This window comes from Taudactylus pleione, unplaced genomic scaffold, assembly GCF_031769625.1.
Source record: "Taudactylus pleione unplaced genomic scaffold, aTauple2 ptg000875l, whole genome shotgun sequence".
NCBI classification, from domain to species: domain Eukaryota; kingdom Metazoa; phylum Chordata; class Amphibia; order Anura; family Myobatrachidae; genus Taudactylus; species Taudactylus pleione.
The window spans coordinates 3,778,976-3,799,158 of NW_028285277.1; the positions used below are offsets into that span (position 1 = coordinate 3,778,976).

The following is a 20,183-nucleotide window of genomic DNA, read 5'->3' on the forward strand; positions in this document are numbered from 1 at the left end:
ATGATATAACCAGTGAGGATATAACCAATGAATGATATCACCAGTGAGGATATAACCAATGAATGATATCACCAGTGAGGATATAACCAATGAATGATATCACCAGTGAGGATATAACCAATGAATGATATCACCAGTGAGGATATAACCAATGAATGATATCACCAGTGAGGATATAACCAATGAATGATATCACCAGTGAGGATATAACCAATGAATGATATCACCAGTGAGGATATAACCAATGAATGATATCACCAGTGAGGATAGCAGTGAGCATATCGCCAGTGAGGATATAACTAGAGGATATCACCAGTGAGGATATAACCAGTGAGGATATAACCAATAAATGATATCACCAGTGAGGATATAACCAATGAATGATATAACCAGTGAGGATATAACCAATGAATGATATCACCAGTGAGGATATAACCAATGAATGATATCACCAGTGAGGATATAACCAATGAATGATATCACCAGTGAGGATATAACCAATGAATGATATCACCAGTGAGGATATAACCAATGAATGATATCACCAGTGAGGATATAACCAATGAATGATATCACCAGTGAGGATATAACCAATGAATGATATAACCAGTGAGGATATAACCAATGAATGATATCACCAGTGAGGATATAACCAATGAATGATATCACCAGTGAGGATATAACCAGTGAATGATATCACCAGTGAGGATATAACCAGTGAGGATATAACCAATGAATGATATAACCAGTGAGGATATCACCAATGAATGATATCACCAGTGAGGATGGCAGTGAGCATATCGCCAGTGAGGATATCACCAATGAATGATATCACCAGTGAGGATGGCAGTGAGCATATCGCCAGTGAGGATATCACCAGTGAGGATATCACCAATGAATGATATCACCAGTGAGGATGGCAGTTGGTGTGGTTTCCCGATGTGAATTTTGGTCTGCGCCACTGCTGGTAATTTTTTGGATAAGTGTGTTTTGCCCTGTATTGTGTAATGTCCTTGCATACGTTGGTGTTGGTGTAATTGCACGCTGGGTCATACAGCAGCAGTGATCACCATATCCCTGTACTGAGAGACCTCGCATTACATTAATATGCTGTATGGTACAGTGGTTTCCCAGATGTAGGACGACCTGTGGGCCGTTCATGTAGTGGAAATATAATTTTCCAGTTTCCACTTCATTTGTCACCGTGTTTATTCAGGTCCAGGGTAAATGACGCCATTGCAATGTACCATCTCTTATGAATGCTCAAGTTGTACTAAAGTCCATATTGTTCAAAGTGTTCAAATGTTGTTTTAAAGTTATTGTCTGTTTCTAACCGATTGGAAAGTCTCTTCAGATTAGTCTGACTGCGTTTTATAACCCTCATGTTGTGCACCGCGCTATAACATAAACTAACTGTATAATACAATGTGACAGATGAACGTTGTGAAGCAGCTTTGTTTAGTGAATAAGTTATGGGTTAAGGCCCCCATACATCATTAATCAATTGTGGCAATTCTGCGTTTTGCAGATGATTGTGCAAAAAAAAAATCTGGAATGTACGGGAGTCACAGATCGCAGATTGCAACCAAAAACTGATTGGGATTGGTAAATCAGGTTAGATGTCACAGATAGATTGGGGCTGTAGATTGCTAGTGTATGGACATGATCAGCAGATTTGCAGACCATTACTAGTAAAATGATGGAGCCTTTCAAGATTGGCAGATCTGTGTTTGCCGCAATCGATCTGCAAATCACCGAGAAAAATCTGTAATGTATGGGCGCAGATTGCTCGATTGGCAAAACCTAACATCTGGCAACAAATCTTCAACTTGTTCAATTATGGTTTTCTGATTGCTGATGTATGGGAGCCTATAGTCATTGCCTCTGATTGCTGATGTATAGGGGCCTATAGTCATTGCCTATGATTGCTGATGTATAGGAGCCTATAGTCATCGCCTCTGATTGCTGATGTATAGGAGCCTATAGTCATTGCCTCTGATTGCTGATGTATGGGAGCGTATAATCATTGCCTCTGACTGCTGATGTATAGGGGCCTATAGTCATTGCCTCTGACTGCTGATGTATAGGGGCCTATAGTCATTGCCTCTGACTGCTGATGTATAGGAACCTATAGTCATCGCCTCTGATTGCTGATGTATAGGGGCCTATAGTCATTGCCTCTGACTGCTGATGTATAGGGGCCTATAGTCATTACCTCTGACTGCTGATGTATAGGAGCCTATAGTCATTGCCTCTGATTGCTGATGTATAGGTGCCTATAGTCATTGCCTCTGATTGCTGATGTATGGGAGCGTATAATCATTGCCTCTGACTGCTGATGTATAGGGGCCTATAGTCATTGCCTCTGACTGCTGATGTATAGGGGCCTATAGTCATTGCCTCTGACTGCTGATGTATAGGAACCTATAGTCATCGCCTCTGATTGCTGATGTATAGGGGCCTATAGTCATTGCCTCTGACTGCTGATGTATAGGGGCCTATAGTCATTACCTCTGACTGCTGATGTATAGGAGCCTATAGTCATTGCCTCTGATTGCTGATGTATAGGAGCCTATAGTCATTGCCTCTGATTGCTGATGTATAGGAGCCTATAGTCATTGCCTCTGATTGCTGATGTATAGGAGCCTATAGTCATTGCCTCTGATTGCCGATGTATAGGAGCCTATAGTCATTGCCTCTGATTGCTGATGTATAGGAGCCTATAGTCATTGCCTCTGATTGCTGATGTATAGGAGCCTATAGTCATTGCCTCTGATTGCTGATGTATAGGAGCCTATAGTCATTGCCTCTGATTGCTGATGTATAGGGGCCTATAGTCATTGCCTCTGATTGCTGATGTAAGGGGGCCTATAGTCATTGCCTCTGATTGCTGATGTATAGGAGCCTATAGTCATTGCCTCTGATTGCTGATGTATAGGAGCCTATAGTCATTGCCTCTGATTGCTGATGTATAGGAGCCTATAGTCATTGCCTCTGATTGCTGATGTATAGGGGCCTATAGTCATTGCCTCAGATTGCTGATGTATGGGGGCCTATAGTCATTGCTTCTGATTGCTGATGTATAGGAGCCTATAGTCATTGCCTCTGATTGCTGATGTATGGGAGCCTATAGTCATTGCCTATGATTGTTGATGTATAGGAGCCTATAGTCATTGCCTATGACTGCTGATGTATGGGGACCTATAGTCATTGCCTCTGATTGTTGATGTATAGGAGCCTATAGTCATTTTCCCTGATTGTTGATGTATAGGAGCCTATAGTCATTGCCTATGATTGTTGATGTATAGGAGCCTATAGTCGATGTCTCCAGATCTCCATCTCGTTCACTCTGAAACATCACAGCTTCCACCAAAGACCCCGCTTCTCGTTTCACCATTCTCCAGACACTGGGCCAGACAAGGGACCACCATAGATGTACTAGTATGCAGAGGGTATTATATACAAACTGATTGGTGCACACATTTTATTTAGAGGGAGATGTACTAAGCCTTGCAGAGAGATGAAGTACTAACCAATCAGCTCTTAACTGTCATGGTACAGGCTGGATCTGGAAAATGACAGGAGCTGATTGGTTGGTTCTTTATTACTCTCAAATGCTTAATGCTTCCCCTTAGTACATTGCAGTGCATCCCCTTAGTACATAATTGGACTATTTTTTTTAAAGAACAATAATCTAAACAACGGATCTGTTTGTATCCATTGGTAAATTCTCTGCTCACCATCTTTAATATGTTGCATTTAGTTATACAGTATGATACATTTAATTTATTTTTTGTTTGCCTGTGGTTAGAGCAAGACGTATTGTGATCTCACGTTACTTATACAGGTATTTGTTATGTGATTGCTCCTGTTATAGCTTATAAATAAGCATATTTTGTAGCGTGCTGTCATGGTGGCAACCTTGAATAAACACTTTGGCGCGTTCTGGAGCCGTTCCACCATCCTGTCTATCCCAGCATCCAGCTGAGATTGTTCTCTCAATGTTTTGTATTCTTATTAACAAAAGGAATTGTCTTACTATTGTCACGATGCTCTCACTGGTGTCCTGTTGGGAAAATTCAGATTGAGATTGAATATAAAAAAATATTTTCCCAACATTGATTGACTACAAAACACACAATAGATTCATGTGGGAAAATAATTTATGATTGCGTTGCAGTAATGGGAATTCTCTGTAATTAATGAGCATTAATATCAGTCTTGTGGCTGAAGTCTTCTTCTTGATACGGCTGCCAGCCGGCACCATCCTGCAGGCGGAGTAGTATAATCCTGCATGCCTCAGAAAGCGTGCGTCTGCGCAAATATATGCTAGGTGAGAACAGATCAGTCTACGCAGATAAGATGGGTGAGAACAGATCAGTCTGTGCAGATATACTGGGTGAGAACAGATCAGTCTGTGCAGATAAGATGGGTGAGAACAGATCAGTCTGTGCAGATATGCTGGGTGAGAACAGATCAGTCTGCGCAGATATGCCGGGTGAGAACAGATCAGTCTACGCAGATAAGATGGGTGAGAACAGATCAGTCTGTACAGATATACTGGGTGAGAACAGATCAGTCTGTGCAGATATGCCGGGTGAGAACAGATCAGTCTACGCAGATAAGATGGGTGAGAACAGATCAGTCTGTACAGATATACTGGGTGAGAACAGATCAGTCTGTGCAGATATGCTGGGCGAGAACAGATCAGTCTGCGCAGATATGCTGGGTGAGAACAGATCAGTCTGCGCAGATATGCTGGGTGAGAACAGATCAGTCTGCGCAGATATGCTGGGTGAGAACAGATCAGCCTGCGCAGGTAAGCTGGGTGAGAACAGATCAGTCTGTGCAGATAAGCTGGGTGAGAACAGATCAGTCTGCGCAGATATGCTGGGTGAGAACAGATCAGTCTGCGCAGATATGCTGGGTGAGAACAGATCAGTCTGCGCAGATATGCTGGGTGAGAACAGATCAGTCTGCAGATAAGCTGGGTGAGAACAGATCAGTCTGTGCAGATATGCTGGGTGAGAACAGATCAGTCTGTGCAGATATGCTGGGTGAGAACAGATCAGTCTGTGCAGATATGCTGGGTGAGAACAGATCAGTCTGCGCAGATATGCTGGGTGAGAACAGATCAGTCTGCGCAGATGTGCTGGGTGAGAACAGATCGGTCTGCGCAGATAAGCTGGGTGAGAACAGATCGGTCTGCGCAGATATGCTGGGTGAGAACAGATCGGTCTGTGCAGATAAGCTGGGTGAGAACAGATCAGTCTGTGCAGATAAGCTGGGTGAGAACAGATCAGTCTGTACAGATATGCTGGATGAGAACAGATCAGTCTGTGCAGATAAGCTGGGTGAGAACAGATCAGTCTGCGCAGATAAGCTGGGTGAGAACAGATCAGTCTGCGCAGATATGCTGGGTGAGAACAGATCAGTCTGCGCAGATATGCTGGGTGAGAACAGATCAGCCTGCGCAGGTAAGCTGGGTAAGAACAGATCAGTCTGCGCAGATAAGCTGGGTGAGAACAGATCAGTCTGCGCAGATATGCTGGGTGAGAACAGATCAGTCTGCGCAGATATGCTGGGTGAGAACAGATCAGTCTGCGCAGATATGCTGGGTGAGAACAGATCAGTCTGTACAGATATACTGGGTGAGAACAGATCAGTCTGTACAGATATACTGGGTGAGAACAGATCTGTCTGTGCAGATATGCTGGGTGAGAACAGATCAGTCTGTGCAGATAAGCTGGGTGAGAACAGATCAGTCTGCGCAGATATGCTGGGTGAGAACAGAGCAGTCTGCGCAGATATACTGGGTGAGAACAGATCAGTCTGTGCAGATAAGCTGGGTGAGAACAGATCAGTCTGTGCAGATATGCTGGATGAGAACAGATCAGTCTGTGCAGATATGCTGGGTGAGAACAGATCAGTCTGGGCAGATATGCTGGGTGAGAACAGATCAGTCTGTACAGATAAGCTGGGTGAGAACAGATCAGTCTGTACAGATAAGCTGGGTGAGAACAGATCAGTCTGCGCCGATATACTGGGTGAGAACAGATCAGTCTGTGCAGATATGCTGGGTGAGAACAGATCAGTCTGTGCAGATATGCTGGGTGAGAACAGATCAGTCTGTACAGATATGCTGGGTGAGAACAGATCAGTCTGTGCAGATATGCTGGGTGAGAACAGATCAGTCTGTACAGATATACTGGGTGAGAACAGATCAGTCTGTACAGATATGCTGGGTGAGAACAGATCAGTCTGCGCAGATATGCTGGATGAGAACAGATCAGTCTGCGCAGATATGCTGGGTGAGAACAGATCAGTCTGCGCAGATAAGCTGGTTGAGAACAGATCAGTCTGTACAGATATGCTGGGTGAGAACAGATCAGTCTGCGCAGATATGCTGGGTGAGAACAGATCAGTCTGCGCAGATAAGCTGGGTGAGAACAGATCAGTCTGCGCAGATAAGCTGGGTGAGACCAGATCAGTCTGTGCAGATATGCTGGGTGAGAACAGATCAGTCTGCGCAGATAAGCTGGGTGAGAACAGATCAGTCTGCGCAGATAAGCTGGGTGAGAACAGATCAGTCTGCGCAGATAAGCTGGGTGAGAACAGATCGGTCTGCAGATAAGCTGGATGAGAACAGATCAGTCTGTACAGATATGCTGGGTGAGAACAGATCAGTCTGTACAGATATTCTGGGTGAGAACAGATCAGTCTGGGCAGATATGCTCGGTGAGAACAGATCAGTCTGTGCAGATAAGCTGGGTGAGAACAGATCAGTCTGTGCAGATATGCTGGGTGAGAACAGATCAGTCTGTGCAGATATACTGGGTGAGAACATATCAGTCTGGGCAGATATGCTGGGTGAGAACAGATCAGTCTGGGCAGATAAGCTGGGTGAGAACAGATCAGTCTGTGCAGATATGCTGGGTGAGATCAGATCAGTCTGTGCAGATATGCTGGGTGAGAACAGATCAGTCAGTGCAGATAAGCTGGGTGAGAACAGATCAGTCTGCGCAGAAATGCTGGGTGAGAACAGATCAGTCTGCGCAGATAAGCTGGGTGAGAACAGATCAGTCTGTGCAGATAAGCTGGGTGAGATCAGATCAGTCTGTGCAGATATGCTGGGTGAGAACAGATCAGTCTGTGCAGATGTGTTGGGTGAGAACAGATCAGTCTGTACAGATAAGCTGGGTGAGAACAGATCAGTCTGTACAGATATACTGGGTGAGAACAGATCAGTCTGTACAGATATACTGGGTGAGAACAGATCAGTCTGCACAGATATACTGGGTGAGAACAGATCAGTCTGCGCAGATAAGCTGGGTGAGAACAGATCAGTCTGCGCAGATAAGCTTGGTGAGAACAGGTCAGTCTGCGCAGATATGCTGGATGAGAACAGATCAGTCTGGGCAGATATGCTGGGTGAGAACAGATCAGTCTGTACAGATATACTGGGTGAGAACAGATCAGTCTGTACAGATATACTGGGTGAGAACAGATCAGTCTGTGCAGATATGCTGGGTGAGAACAGATCAGTCTGTGCAGATATGCTGGGTGAGAACAGATCAGTCTGTACAGATCTGCTGGGTGAGAACAGATCAGTCTGTGCAGATATGCTGGGTGAGAACAGATCAGTCTGTACAGATATACTGGGTGAGAACAGATCAGTCTGTACAGATATGCTGGGTGAGAACAGATCAGTCTGTGCAGATATGCTGGATGAGAACAGATCACTCTGCGCAGATATGCTGGGTGAGAACAGATCAGTCTGCGCAGATAAGCTGGTTGAGAACAGATCAGTCTGTACAGATATGCTGGGTGAGAACAGATCAGTCTGCGCAGATATGCTGGGTGAGAACAGATCAGTCTGCGCAGATAAGCTGGGTGAGAACAGATCAGTCTGCGCAGATAAGCTGGGTGAGAACAGATCAGTCTGTGCAGATATGCTGGGTGAGAACAGATCAGTCTGCGCAGATAAGCTGGGTGAGAACAGATCAGTCTGCGCAGATAAGCTGGGTGAGAACAGATCAGTCTGCGCAGATAAGCTGGGTGAGAACAGATCGGTCTGCAGATAAGCTGGATGAGAACAGATCAGTCTGTACAGATATGCTGGGTGAGAACAGATCAGTCTGTACAGATATTCTGGGTGAGAACAGATCAGTCTGGGCAGATATGCTGGGTGAGAACAGATCAGTCTATGCAGATAAGCTGGGTGAGAACAGATCAGTCTGTGCAGATATGCTGGGTGAGAACAGATCAGTCTGTGCAGATATACTGGGTGAGAACATATCAGTCTGGGCAGATATGCTGGGTGAGAACAGATCAGTCTGGGCAGATAAGCTGGGTGAGAACAGATCAGTCTGTGCAGATATGCTGGGTGAGAACAGATCAGTCTGGGCAGATAAGCTGAGTGAGAACAGATCAGTCTGTACAGATATACTGGGTGAGAACAGATCAGTCTGTACAGATATACTGGGTGAGAACAGATCAGTCTGTACAGATATACTGGGTGAGAACAGATCAGTCTGCGCAGATATGCTGGGTGAGAACAGATCAGTCTGTACAGATATACTGGGTGAGAACAGATCAGTCTGTGCAGATATACTGGGTGAGAACAGATCAGTCTGGGCAGATATACTGGGTGAGAACAGATCAGTCTGTACAGATATACTGGGTGAGAACAGATCAGTCTGTACAGATATACTAGGTGAGAACAGATCAGTCTGTACAGATAAGCTTGGTGAGAACAGATCAGTCTGCGCAGATAAGCTGGGTGAGAACAGATCAGTCTGTACAGATATACTGGGTGAGAACAGATCAGTCTGTACAGATAAGCTTGGTGAGAACAGATCAGTCTGCGCAGATAAGCTGGGTGAGAACAGATCAGTCTGTACAGATATACTGGGTGAGAACAGATCAGTCTGTACAGATATGCTGGGTGAGAACAGATCATACTAATTACATGGGTACTGTATGTGATTTCCCCTAATCCACTGAGTTCTGCTTATATTGAGCCAACGTGATGCAATTACTACACAGGAACGCCGATCATTAAATGGTTGGAGATAGATGTCTTGCATCCGGTTGGGATAACTCTGGCTACTGTACGTCACTCTGCTAGTATACAGGTATGACATAGATGTACACAGGTGTAATAGTGGGTTACTATGAAAGATGGAGGATACAGCTACATGTAAAATTAAAGGCCTTGTGATATTTAAAGAATAAATTCAGGAAAGTGAAGAAGTCACTGCACAATTGCTAATTATGGATTTTCTCCCTCCATAGTGTGACTCCATAATACCGGCACTGACCCGTGAAATTCTCTGCGTATGACAGAGGTTAATTGGTTTATTATGAGTGCGTGTTACTCATTCTGTTACACTGACTCCTGTGATTGGGTTTAATAATCCTTTACTTCATTTTCTCTTCTAATGGTTGTGCTGTGATATATACATGTGTGTCCTGCTGCAATTTATCTCTGTCATTTTGTGTGCAACGTACGGATGTGTCCACATGCATCTTACTTCCTTGCCCGATAAACAGTCCAAGTCGCGCCATGGCGTAACTCAGTAGCGCCGAGCGTCTTTTCGTGCAACTTTTTACCTTCACGTGGTGTCTTATTCACAAAGTGTTGCAAATTGATTATAGCTTCTGCTGATTAAAGTGATATGCGGCATGCCTATATTCAGACGTTGCAGCAATGAAACAGTACATAATGAAAATAATAAAAAATTTAATTCATCTAGTTTCAGCCTCATCACAGTTTTCAAGTGTGGTTTGATAATTGCAAAACTTTCCATTATTCTTGCCAAATTGGGTTGTTACGAAGAAACATTTGTTTTTCGGAAACTCTCGGAGAAAGAAGCAAAGCTCCAGGTGCGTTCTGACAAATGGTCATGAACTTGGAAACATCAGCATCTTAGAACTACAAATTGCTAAACTATTGAAGTACAAAAATGAAGATGTAAAGTGTAATCCACAGCTGAAGATTAATGTGTGCGATTCCGCCCTGGTACTTTCATATTTCATGAATGCAATCTGGATTTTTTTGTTAAATGGTTAGAAGATGAATATTATGTGCGAGTTACTCACCTCGGGGCTGGAAGAGCTGATGGCGGAGCCTTGGAGGAGACGGGTGATGTGGGCCGATTCATCCATCCCTCTCATCTAACCGGCGTGTTATTTACAAATCAGCTGAAATATTACGCATTAAACATTTACCAACAAGGGCGTCCATGTAACCATGAGACCCTCTCCAATATTTCCGATCATACTGTATAACAGGGTTGCCTACCCCCCCGATTTGGGCGGGAGCCTCCCGATAATTGGGTGCAGCTCCCGCCCCCCCGGAAAGGCAGGCAAGCCTCCCGGCGGCCGCCGATCCCCCCAACATCCACCGCAATTTAGTCCTAGCCCCCGCTGCGAGGGCAGCCAGTGACGCGATTTGCGTCATTTTGGCCCCGCCCCCTGCCTCACAATGCCTGTATTATCGGCATTGCGTAGCGGGGGCGGGGCCAAAATGACGCGATCGCGTGACCCCGCCCCCGTGACGCTACAAGCGTCAGTCACCCGTCCGAATACGCCCCCTTTTTAGGCCACGCCCCCCCCCCCACTGCCCTGCCGATCTGGCTGCTCCCTCTCGGAAGGAGCAGCCAGAAAGTCGGCAACTATGCTGTATAAACAGGTGTGTGTGTATATATGTATAAATGGCATTTTTATTTTTACATAATACCCTGTACTGAAACCTTTTTCAAAAGATTCTGCCAAATACGGAGCAGAATCTGAATTTTAATTTGCATATTAAAATTTAAATAATAAGGGGTATATTTACTAAAGTGCCGGTTTTTAGAAGTGTAGATGTTGCCCATAGCTACCTATCAGATTCTACTTATTTATCTGGTACCTTCTAGAAGATAATAGCTAGAATCTGATTGGTCGCTATGGGCAACATCTCCACTTCTAAAAACCCGCACCTTAGTAAATATAGCCCTATGTTCAATCTTAGTCCTTCTGGATCTCTCAGCAGCATTTGATACTGTGAACCAGGGATTCTAATTGAGCGCCTGAAAAATTTCTGTGGACTGGGTGGCACAGTCCTTAGATGGTTCAAATCATTTCTGACTGGCAGGTCACAGAGAGTTTCTTCTGGAGTAAACTCTTCATCATCAGCGTCACTTCCATGCGGTGTCCCACAGGGTTCTATACTATCTCCCATGCTTTTTGCAGTATACATGCTACATTGGGTGAAATAATCAGACGTCATGGCCTGGTCTACCACTGCTATGCTGATGATACACAACTGTACCTGTCCTTTGCTCCAGGTACAAAGGACCCCATAACAACCCTAAATGGCGGCCTAGCTGAGCTTCAGGAGTGGATGATGCCAGTTGGCTGCGACTGAACTCTGATAAAACAGAGATCCTTATGATAGGTCACAGGACAGGGCTACAGAATAGCCACCAAACAGGACTTGCGCCTGGGGGATCAGAATTACAAAACGTGCAGAATCTTGGGGTTGTCCTGGATAGTGACCTCTGACACTTACACATCAGGTATCAGCAGGGGCGCCGAGAGAGGGGGGGGGCGGGTACAGTTTACCCGGGCCCAGGCTTCCAGAGGGGCCCGGGTCTGGCGCCGCCCCCCCTCACTTCCTCCCTCCCTCTGCAGCAGCCCAGCACACAGCGTGTGCGTGTGCTGGGCTACAGTGGGAGATTGCTTGCGGCTGCTAAGCTGCAGCCACAGCAATCTCCTATGCCTGAAGGAGGGAGCGATCACACTGTTCGCGCCCCCCACTGGCTTTGCGCCGGGCTGAGAGGCTCACAGCGTCCCCTCCCCGGCGCGCAGCGGTGCTGCAAAACAATATTTTTTTTCCAAGGGAGCGTGGCCACGCCTTCTGCAATTAGGCCACGCCCCCCTTTACCGGGGCCCTGCGTGGCTCTCTACGCCCCTGGGTATCAGCCACAATCACAGCCTCATTCTTTCATCTGAGGAACATAGCCAGAATCTAAGCACTTAATTCCCTCAGAAGATCTGCCCAAAGTCATACATGCATTTATATCATCACGCCTAGACTACTGCAACGCCCTCTACCTTGGTCTCCTCGCAAAAGAATCGCACCGCTTGCAGATGGTACAAAACGCAGCTGCCAAAATCTTAACGCATCTGTAGGCAGTGCTGCGCATGCGCTGGTTTTACAGATGTAACAGCGCATGCGCAGCTCTGTTTCTAGACGCGATAAGGTAGTGTAGGCAGGAAAAGTATCTATTTCCCGAAAAGCTGTCATCGCAAAAATGACAGGTACCGGAATAGATACTTATGGAGAGGAGGAATGATGAATTCCACCTATAATTAGCTAGAACTCCATGCGAGTTCTAAACCTAATTATCTCCAGAGAAGTTTTACATTTAATGAATAGGCCCCTGAGTCCTTTAGGAGAAAAGCTCTATATAAATAAAATTATTATTATTAAAAGTCTAAGTTAAAAAATGGAGAACTGACTTCTCCCTCTAGAGTCTGGATTTCAGGATTTTAATTTGAGTGTTTTGCTTATGTTGCCGGAGAGTCACTAATTATTCCTGTATACAGAGATGGGGAGTGGACCATTGAAATGGAATGCTATGCCGTTACGCTGCTCAGTTCTCAAGTGCACCAGGGGTGAGGGTGTGCTCGTACCTGCAAGGACACACCTCACACCTACAATGCCTGTCATGCCCCATCTACAGGCTGTGTGCTTCACCCATGTAGACAGTAACCAGCGCGATAACGCAACAACTACTAAGTGGTCGCCTACTGCCGCACAACACAAGCTATGGCTACAGGAGGTGTAGTGCAGTAATCTAAATAGGGACGTTTTACTGATACCAAATACTCCTATTTGGACCTATTCTCTTATCTAATAGCTAAATATTTCTATGGGCATCAGTTGTGGCAGGAAAAAAAGTGCATTTAGGGGTAAAATGGGCATCACCTATGGCTCACGGTCTGAGGGGTTTTAGTGCCAGGAACACCTCCCTGGTGTCGTATGGAGCTCTTGGGCCTAGTAACAAGAAGCTATAGGCAATTCTGAAAACAAGCCTCAGGACTAAATTCCTTTATGAACACAGTAGGCCTTGTACCTTTTGTACCACAAATCAGCATTAAGGGGGGTAGTGGTCCATCTGCCTAAACCTTGTGTGAGATGAACAGCCTGGGCCTAGATACAGTGGTGGCAGTGTAAAGTAAAGGCAGGCATAAGGTATGGAGCCTAGTGCCCGGAGTGTGGATAGTTGTTAGTGGAGCAGCTGTCTAAAGGAGCCTTCCCCTTCCTGGAGGAAATCCCCCTCCATCCCCTTCCTAGAGGAAATCCCCCTCCATCCCCTTCCTGGAGGAAATTCCCCAACCGTCCCGTTCCTGGAGGAAATTCCCCAACCATTCCCTTCATGGAGGAAATCCCCCTACATCCCCTTCATGGAGGAAATCCCCCTCCATCCCCTTCGTGGAGGAAATCCCCCTCTCATCCCCTTCCTGGAGGAAATCTCCCAACCATCCCCTTCCTGGAGGAAACCCCCCTCCATCCCTTTCTTGGAGGAAATCCCCCAACCGTCCCCTTCCTGGAGGAAATCCCCCAACCATCCCCTTCCTAGAGGAAATCCCCTCAACCATCGCTTTCCTGGAGGAAATCCGCCCTAACCATCCCCTTCCTGGAGGAAATTCACCTCCATCCCCTTCCTGTAGGAAATAAAGGATACGCTGACATAAATTACTATTTCAGATCTGTAAGTGTAAAACAACTTGGCCTCAGTCCTTGAATGTGAGAGAGAGGTCTGATCACATGACCCAGCTAATTGCTCGTATTCTGATGGATAAGAACGAGGTTATTACTACCCCATAATGGACTTAATGTCAGTAATAATGTCCTCTAACTTTGAGGCGTAATAGATTCTCTGTGAGCCAAAGGACAGATTGTAAAGGCTCTAGATGGTTGTATATTTTAATTTAATTGTTTGAAAAACATGCTAAAAAAATAAATACTGTGTTTTTTCCTTTTTCTTTTTACAAATGTTTTTTACTCTGCTAAGTCACTGTGGAACGAAGGCACGGGGACAGATGGGGTTACGCCAACACAAAGTCAAAGATTTTCTTTGGCCCCAATCTGCCTGCATATTGTATGTACTCCACCTGATTGCTCATTAGTTTTTGCAGTTTTAGTGTATGGTGCGCACCTTCTGTTTTTTTTTTTTTATTCAGCTTTCTTGGATATTCTTCTTGTGCGTTTTAGTTTAATGTGAAGTTTGGGCGCTTCTCTTGCAGTTGACACGTACTGAAGGCTCATTTTAACAACCGGAGATTTCTATTTCCCACTCTAAAATCTATAGGTTTTATTACCCTCTCTGTCTCCATCTGTTACCGTACACAGCTTTAATTACAGTATTTCCCTCCACCATTGATGGATGCCCACTAATGCGTTGTCAGGCTATGTATCACTCACCCCCGGGGTAAATCGCCAATTCCTGCAAACAAAACCAGCTCAAACAAAAGGTGCGTTTTTGCTGTTATCTGTATATTTAATGATGAGAACCAAACCTGCAAGACTCATTACAACTGGGGGATGTGTGAGAGGGGTCAAAAATTTAACATATTAAAAATGTCAATAACACACTGATTCAATTGTTTAAATGCAATATCGCAAAAATCAAAATATGTTACTGAGAGAGGTGAATCCAAAAAAATGATATAAAAAACATATAATACATAGGTGGAACGTAAGAGACCAAGCGCAGGTTCAGTAATGAGCAATATAAAGTTATATGTATATTATTTTTATTTTTTTTTACGTACTGGTTCCTGTTGACCATGAATTGAGTTTGTTGGTGCTACCGAATTGATAAGAATGGCGCATGTCTTTATCATGCTTGTGACATCATTATGACGTGCGACTCGCTGATAAGGAACAGTATAGATTTAAGTTAATGGTGAAATACACAATATAATCGTCTGTGGGGCATATTTCATTTTTTACCTCTAAATAATGAGCTCATCCCTACGATTTCTTTAAATGACATCTCTGGAACGTCTTGTGTCAGTTCCGTGAGTCGCCGTTGCACCTGACGTGTGACTTGCGATGACTGGAAATGACAGCCGTCCCATTATTAGGTTAGCATGTAAATGGTTACTATGGCAATCTTTAATCTCGCCGGTTGCAGAGCTTTCATTAATAAGTGTTGTTGAATCCTTTTTTTATTGGCTTCCCGTGTGCTTCATGTTTATATATATACTCGGCCTCACAAGGCTATTACTCTCATTCAATTAAAATTGTGCCAGTGTGCGCGTTTGTGGACCTGTAATGACACAAGATGACTGCTCTGTATTAAACCGCGCAGCTATCGGACATCTTTCTGCTCACTCTGCGCTTTTATACTGCTGCCCAGAAATGCTTATTTTTATCCTGCAAAAGCAAATTAAACTCCCCTTATCTTTACTGGGCACCATTTACTATACATTTCCCATTACAGAGCTCACAAATCTCAGCCCCTGAGCCTCTGAATAGCTGAGGAGTCTCCAGATATCTGGGCTGTTCCTTTCGGGGAATTTCCTGCTTTTATAGGTGAGAACCTAGAGTGAGACTCCAAACTCGTACGTGCTAAAGGTGCCATACACCCATCTTCAGTATTAGGGGGTAAATTTACTAAAGTGAGAGTTTTTAGAAGAGAGTTTTAAAAGAGATGTTCCCATAGCAACCAATCAGATTCTACTTGACATTTAACTAGCACCTTCTAGTAGATAATAGCTAAAATCTGGTTGCTATGGGCAACAGCACTTTTAAAACTCTCTTCTAAAAACTCTCACTTTAGTAAATTTACCCCCTAGTGTAGTAAGCGCAGTTTATAATGAAGGGGGACGTGTAAACTGAGGAGGGACGCAATCGGGAAGCCGGCTGACATTATACCGACAGCCGGCTACCCCGGCGTCATATCCCGGCGAGGGTGAAATGACCGGCGTCTAGATGCTCAATTTACCGACGCCGGGAGACCGGCGCCCGGCATCCCGATCGAAGGGATGCCGGGCGCTGCGAGCGGACAGCCGCGGGTTAGGCATACTTGCCTACCCTCCCAATTTGGTCGGGAGCCTCCCGAAAATCGGGTGCCGCTCCCGACCTCCCGGGATGGCAGGCAAGTCTCCCGGCTGCCGCGGATCCCTCCTTTCCCACCGCAATAACTTGTAAAAATCAAGGCAGCGAAGGGGGGCGGTGACGCGATTCGCGTCATTTTGGCACCGCCCCCTGCATCACACTGCCTGTAATATCGGCAGTGTGTAGCGGGGGCGGGGCCAAAATGACGCGCTCGCGTGGCTCCGTCCCCGTCCCGCCCGCAAAAACTTGTCAGCTGGCCGGCCCCGCCCCCGTTTGCTGGCCACGCCCCCCAGTAATGCCGATCTGGCTGCTCCCTCCCGGAAGGGGCAGCCAGAAAGTCGGCAAGTATGGGGTTAGGTCTAGGGCTCCCGGGAGGGACTTAGGGTTATGCACGCCCACGGGAGGTTAGGGTTAGGCTAGGGGGAGGCACTTAGAGGGGGGGGATTAGGGTTAGGCACTTGGGGGGGAGGTTAGGGTTAGGCACCCCTAAGGGAGGGGAGGTTAGGGTTAGGCACCCCTAAGGGAGGGTTAGGGGGGTAGGTTAGGTTAGTTAGTACTTACCTGGGGACGATCAGGATTTCCAGCGCTGTCGGGCTGCTGCTGCCGGGATCTGTTCCTCTGTCGGCCTGACGCTGCCGGGATTCGAACTGCCGGCCATGCGGCCGGCGGTATTACATAGCGATTCCGCTGAGGAACTATTACCCTGCAGCCTATCCAGTCACTAGGAACCCGTCACTTCAGTGACTACTCATAATTTGATAGTTGCATTGTTAAAAGGGAGGTGGGGGCCTTTTTGACCAAACCCTTCATAATAAAATGTTATAGCATGTAAGTAATGCCTCCACCCACATATGGTGAGCTATGAATGGAATCCTCCAGCCTAAAGGAACCGCACAAGTCAGCTCTCTGCTTTATGTAATAGAGGATTACCCCTATTTACTATGCCTGGGATCCAGCCCACTTTGGACTTTAAAGTATCTACGGTGGTTAATGACAAGTGCACCTTAAAAACCTAGAAAACCATGTCTACTCTCCTGCTATGTTGGGGCGAGGTATGGGGTTTGGGGCTCTCTCTCAGGGAGAGTATGGAACCCTGTCGTATTCCCCAGGGAAACAGGGAAATGGGTGTGAACCAGGAACATTTCGCAACAGGAGGCGGGTCATGAAGGACGCAAATCGCGTTTTCACGGCCCCTGCACTTCCCTAACTGTAGGCCAAGATGACCCGGCCCCAAATCTATTTTTTTTTTTCTAGACTATTTTGACACCTATTATTGTATAGGAACCTATTCAGTATGACATATAGGTCTATTTCTATCTCTCGCTGTACTGTCGTCTCAAGATCCCACTATTGTTCCAAATTACTCACATCTTCCTCTATTATTTTCTAAGTATTTTTTTACCTCTCATTCTTCATCTCCTCCACATAAATGTGTCTACAGATCTGACGCTGCCGCATAGTACAGGCAGGTGTCCTGAGTAATACCCAATACAATATAATATGCAGCCTGGGAGAATAAGGCAATCCCCAAAAAGTCCCTAAGGGGTTAGAGAGTGGCTTGTGATTCTCCAGCGTTGGATATGACCGATACTTTCTTTAAAAATAATTACACCGACATTGTGCAAATCCTAATAAATCACTTTGTGGTCAGAATTATTCCTGTATAGAGGAGATCTAGGGGCCTATTCATCAACACTAAAATAACGTTTTTAAGGACATTTTCCTTAAATACCGTTATTTTAGTGTTCATGAAGTATCTTAACGCAGGAGATATCACTGATATCTCCTGGTTAAGTCCCCCTGCGTTAATTTCCACACTCCCCATACATTAGTACATTAATATGGGGATGTAGAAATTAGGGCCCTCATTCAGAGCCGTACGCTCTGAGCAGAGCGCACGCTCTGAATGAGGGCCGGCCTCCATGAAAATGGAGCGTCCTCCTGGACGCTCGAATAGCTGTGGGTCACCACCCACAGGCTATACGAGCGTGCAGTTTGATGGCCGCGATGGTCTTGACCATCGCGACCATCGAAACTGCGAGCCGGAGCCTGCGGTTGAGGTTTTCAACCGCAAGCTCCGGAGTGATTTTGGCTCTATCAGAGCCAAAACCACTCCCACTGACATCACTAGTGATGTCAGTGGGCCGGCTTCTGACGGGAGGCGTTCCCGTGGGAACGCCCCCGTCAGGGAGGCACGCCCCCGGCACGCCTACCAAAGGGGCGTGCTGTCAATCAACATCGACAGCACGCCCCCTTTGATCAGACACAACGAGCGAAGGACTTTCCTTCGCTCGTCGCGTCTGGCGCATGCGCACGACGGAGCTCCCTCCGTCGTGCGCATGCTCTGTCCAGAACATCGACCCACTTGCGAGCGGACAGCCGCTCGCGAGTGGGTCTGAATCAGGCCCTAGGTCTGCTGGGAGTACACAGTGTCCGAGCAGCCACCGGAGGCGCTGCAGCGGGCGGGTAAGTTCCGCGCGTGCAATGGTTTTACAGCTGTAACAGAGCATGTGCAGCACAGACTCCAGCGATAAGTTAGTGTAGAGAGGGAAAAGTATCTATTTCCCGAAAAGCTGTCATCGCAAAAATGACAGCTTTTCGAAATAGATAGTTATAGGGAGGAGGAATGATGAATCCTCCGGTAATTAGGTAGAACGCCATGCACGTTCTAAACCTAATTACCTCCAGAGAAATGTAAGTTATGATGAATAGGCCCCTAATCTCTTATCCTATGACAGTGAGACATTGATGTACAGAAAAGATCAGCCAATTGGTTAGTGAAATAAATGAATTGTATTGAATGAAATAACAGAAGCTCCGACGTCAGAGGGGGGTTCATTCCTCCCCTCCCAGAAACCATTAATGTACAGAGATATATAGCCGGTGATATGTAGAATATTAGTCTCACTCACAGTGTGTAAATGAATAAATAATGGAGAATACAAAGCCAGTATATTAAAAACCAGGTGTTTTAAAATGCTTCTGAACCAATTAAATATATATAACAGCACAAACAATAATTAAAGAAAAAAACAAGATAGGCAATATAAAAAATGATGATCAATCATAAAATAAAAAATAAGATAAATAACAATTAAAACGGATTTCTCGCATGAAAAAACACATTTGTGTCTGTGCAACGTGATTCTCGCTGCTTCTTCAGGCAGTGTGTAGCTGAATGAGGGTTCAGTCCTTTTTAAAGGAGATTTGCCCTTTGCTTAATTGGTATAGTACTGCCTGTAGTAATTATGTAATCCAAACCCTAACAGCAGAAAATAGTATTTCAGGAGTTGAGTGGGCTGAGCTTTAAGGAGTGTTATGATGTGAGGGGGTAGATGGAGGCAGCACAGAGTATATCAGGAGATGAGTGATGTGTTAGTGAGGACAGGGCTGCATGTGACAGGGGCAGTGACATGATGTGAGGAGGGGAATGGAGGCAGCAGGAAGTCACAGACTGAGAGTTAAATAGTGGGAGGAGCAGGGTCCCCAGCAGCACAGAGTATATCAGGAGATGAGTGATGTGTCAGTGAGAACAGGGCTGTATGTGACAGGGGCAGTGACATGATGTGAGGAGGGGAATGGAGGCATCAGGAAGTCACAGACTGAGAGTTATATAGTGGGAAGAGCAGGGTCCCCAGCAGCACAGAGTATATCAGGAGATGAGTGATGTGTTAGTGAGGACAGGGCTGCATGTGACAGGGGCAGTGACATGATGTGAGGAGGGGAATAGGGGCAGCAGGAAGCCATTGACTCTGGGCAATGTAGTGGAAGACTATGGCCCCCCAGCAGCACAGAGTAATGATGTAAGGCTCCTGTCACGCTATAACACATTTGTGTAAAAGATGATATTCCTACTTGTAGGGTCTGATGTACAACTCTCTATTGAATAAACTACTCTATTGAATAATGTAGCTGAAATTGTGTGTGTAGTGCACCCTGAACTCCACATGTAATCCATGGCACTCTAGGAATAATTAAAACAAATTCTATACTGTATGTAATCTCACTGTTGCTAAGGCAACTGCAGCTACGATTTTAACTCTTTTTAAGTCTTATTTGTAAC

At 45.6% G+C, this 20,183-nt stretch overlaps 1 protein-coding gene across 3 annotated transcripts in view; it reads left to right on the forward strand.

Annotated features, from left to right (window-relative positions):
* The window catches only part of NELL1 (neural EGFL like 1), a 647,610-nt gene that overhangs the window by 345,158 nt on the left and 282,269 nt on the right, over positions 1-20,183 (forward strand). Inside the window, exon 13 of one of the 3 annotated variants that reach the window (XM_088458963.1) lies at positions 9,759-9,835. The exons of the other annotated variants lie outside the window; for them this stretch is intronic. Within the exon in view, the coding sequence (XP_088315089.1) occupies positions 9,759-9,793 (35 nt within the window). The 3' untranslated portion in view covers positions 9,794-9,835. Of the gene's footprint in view, positions 1-9,758; positions 9,836-20,183 lie in introns of those variants that run through there. 3 annotated transcript variants of the gene reach the window in all.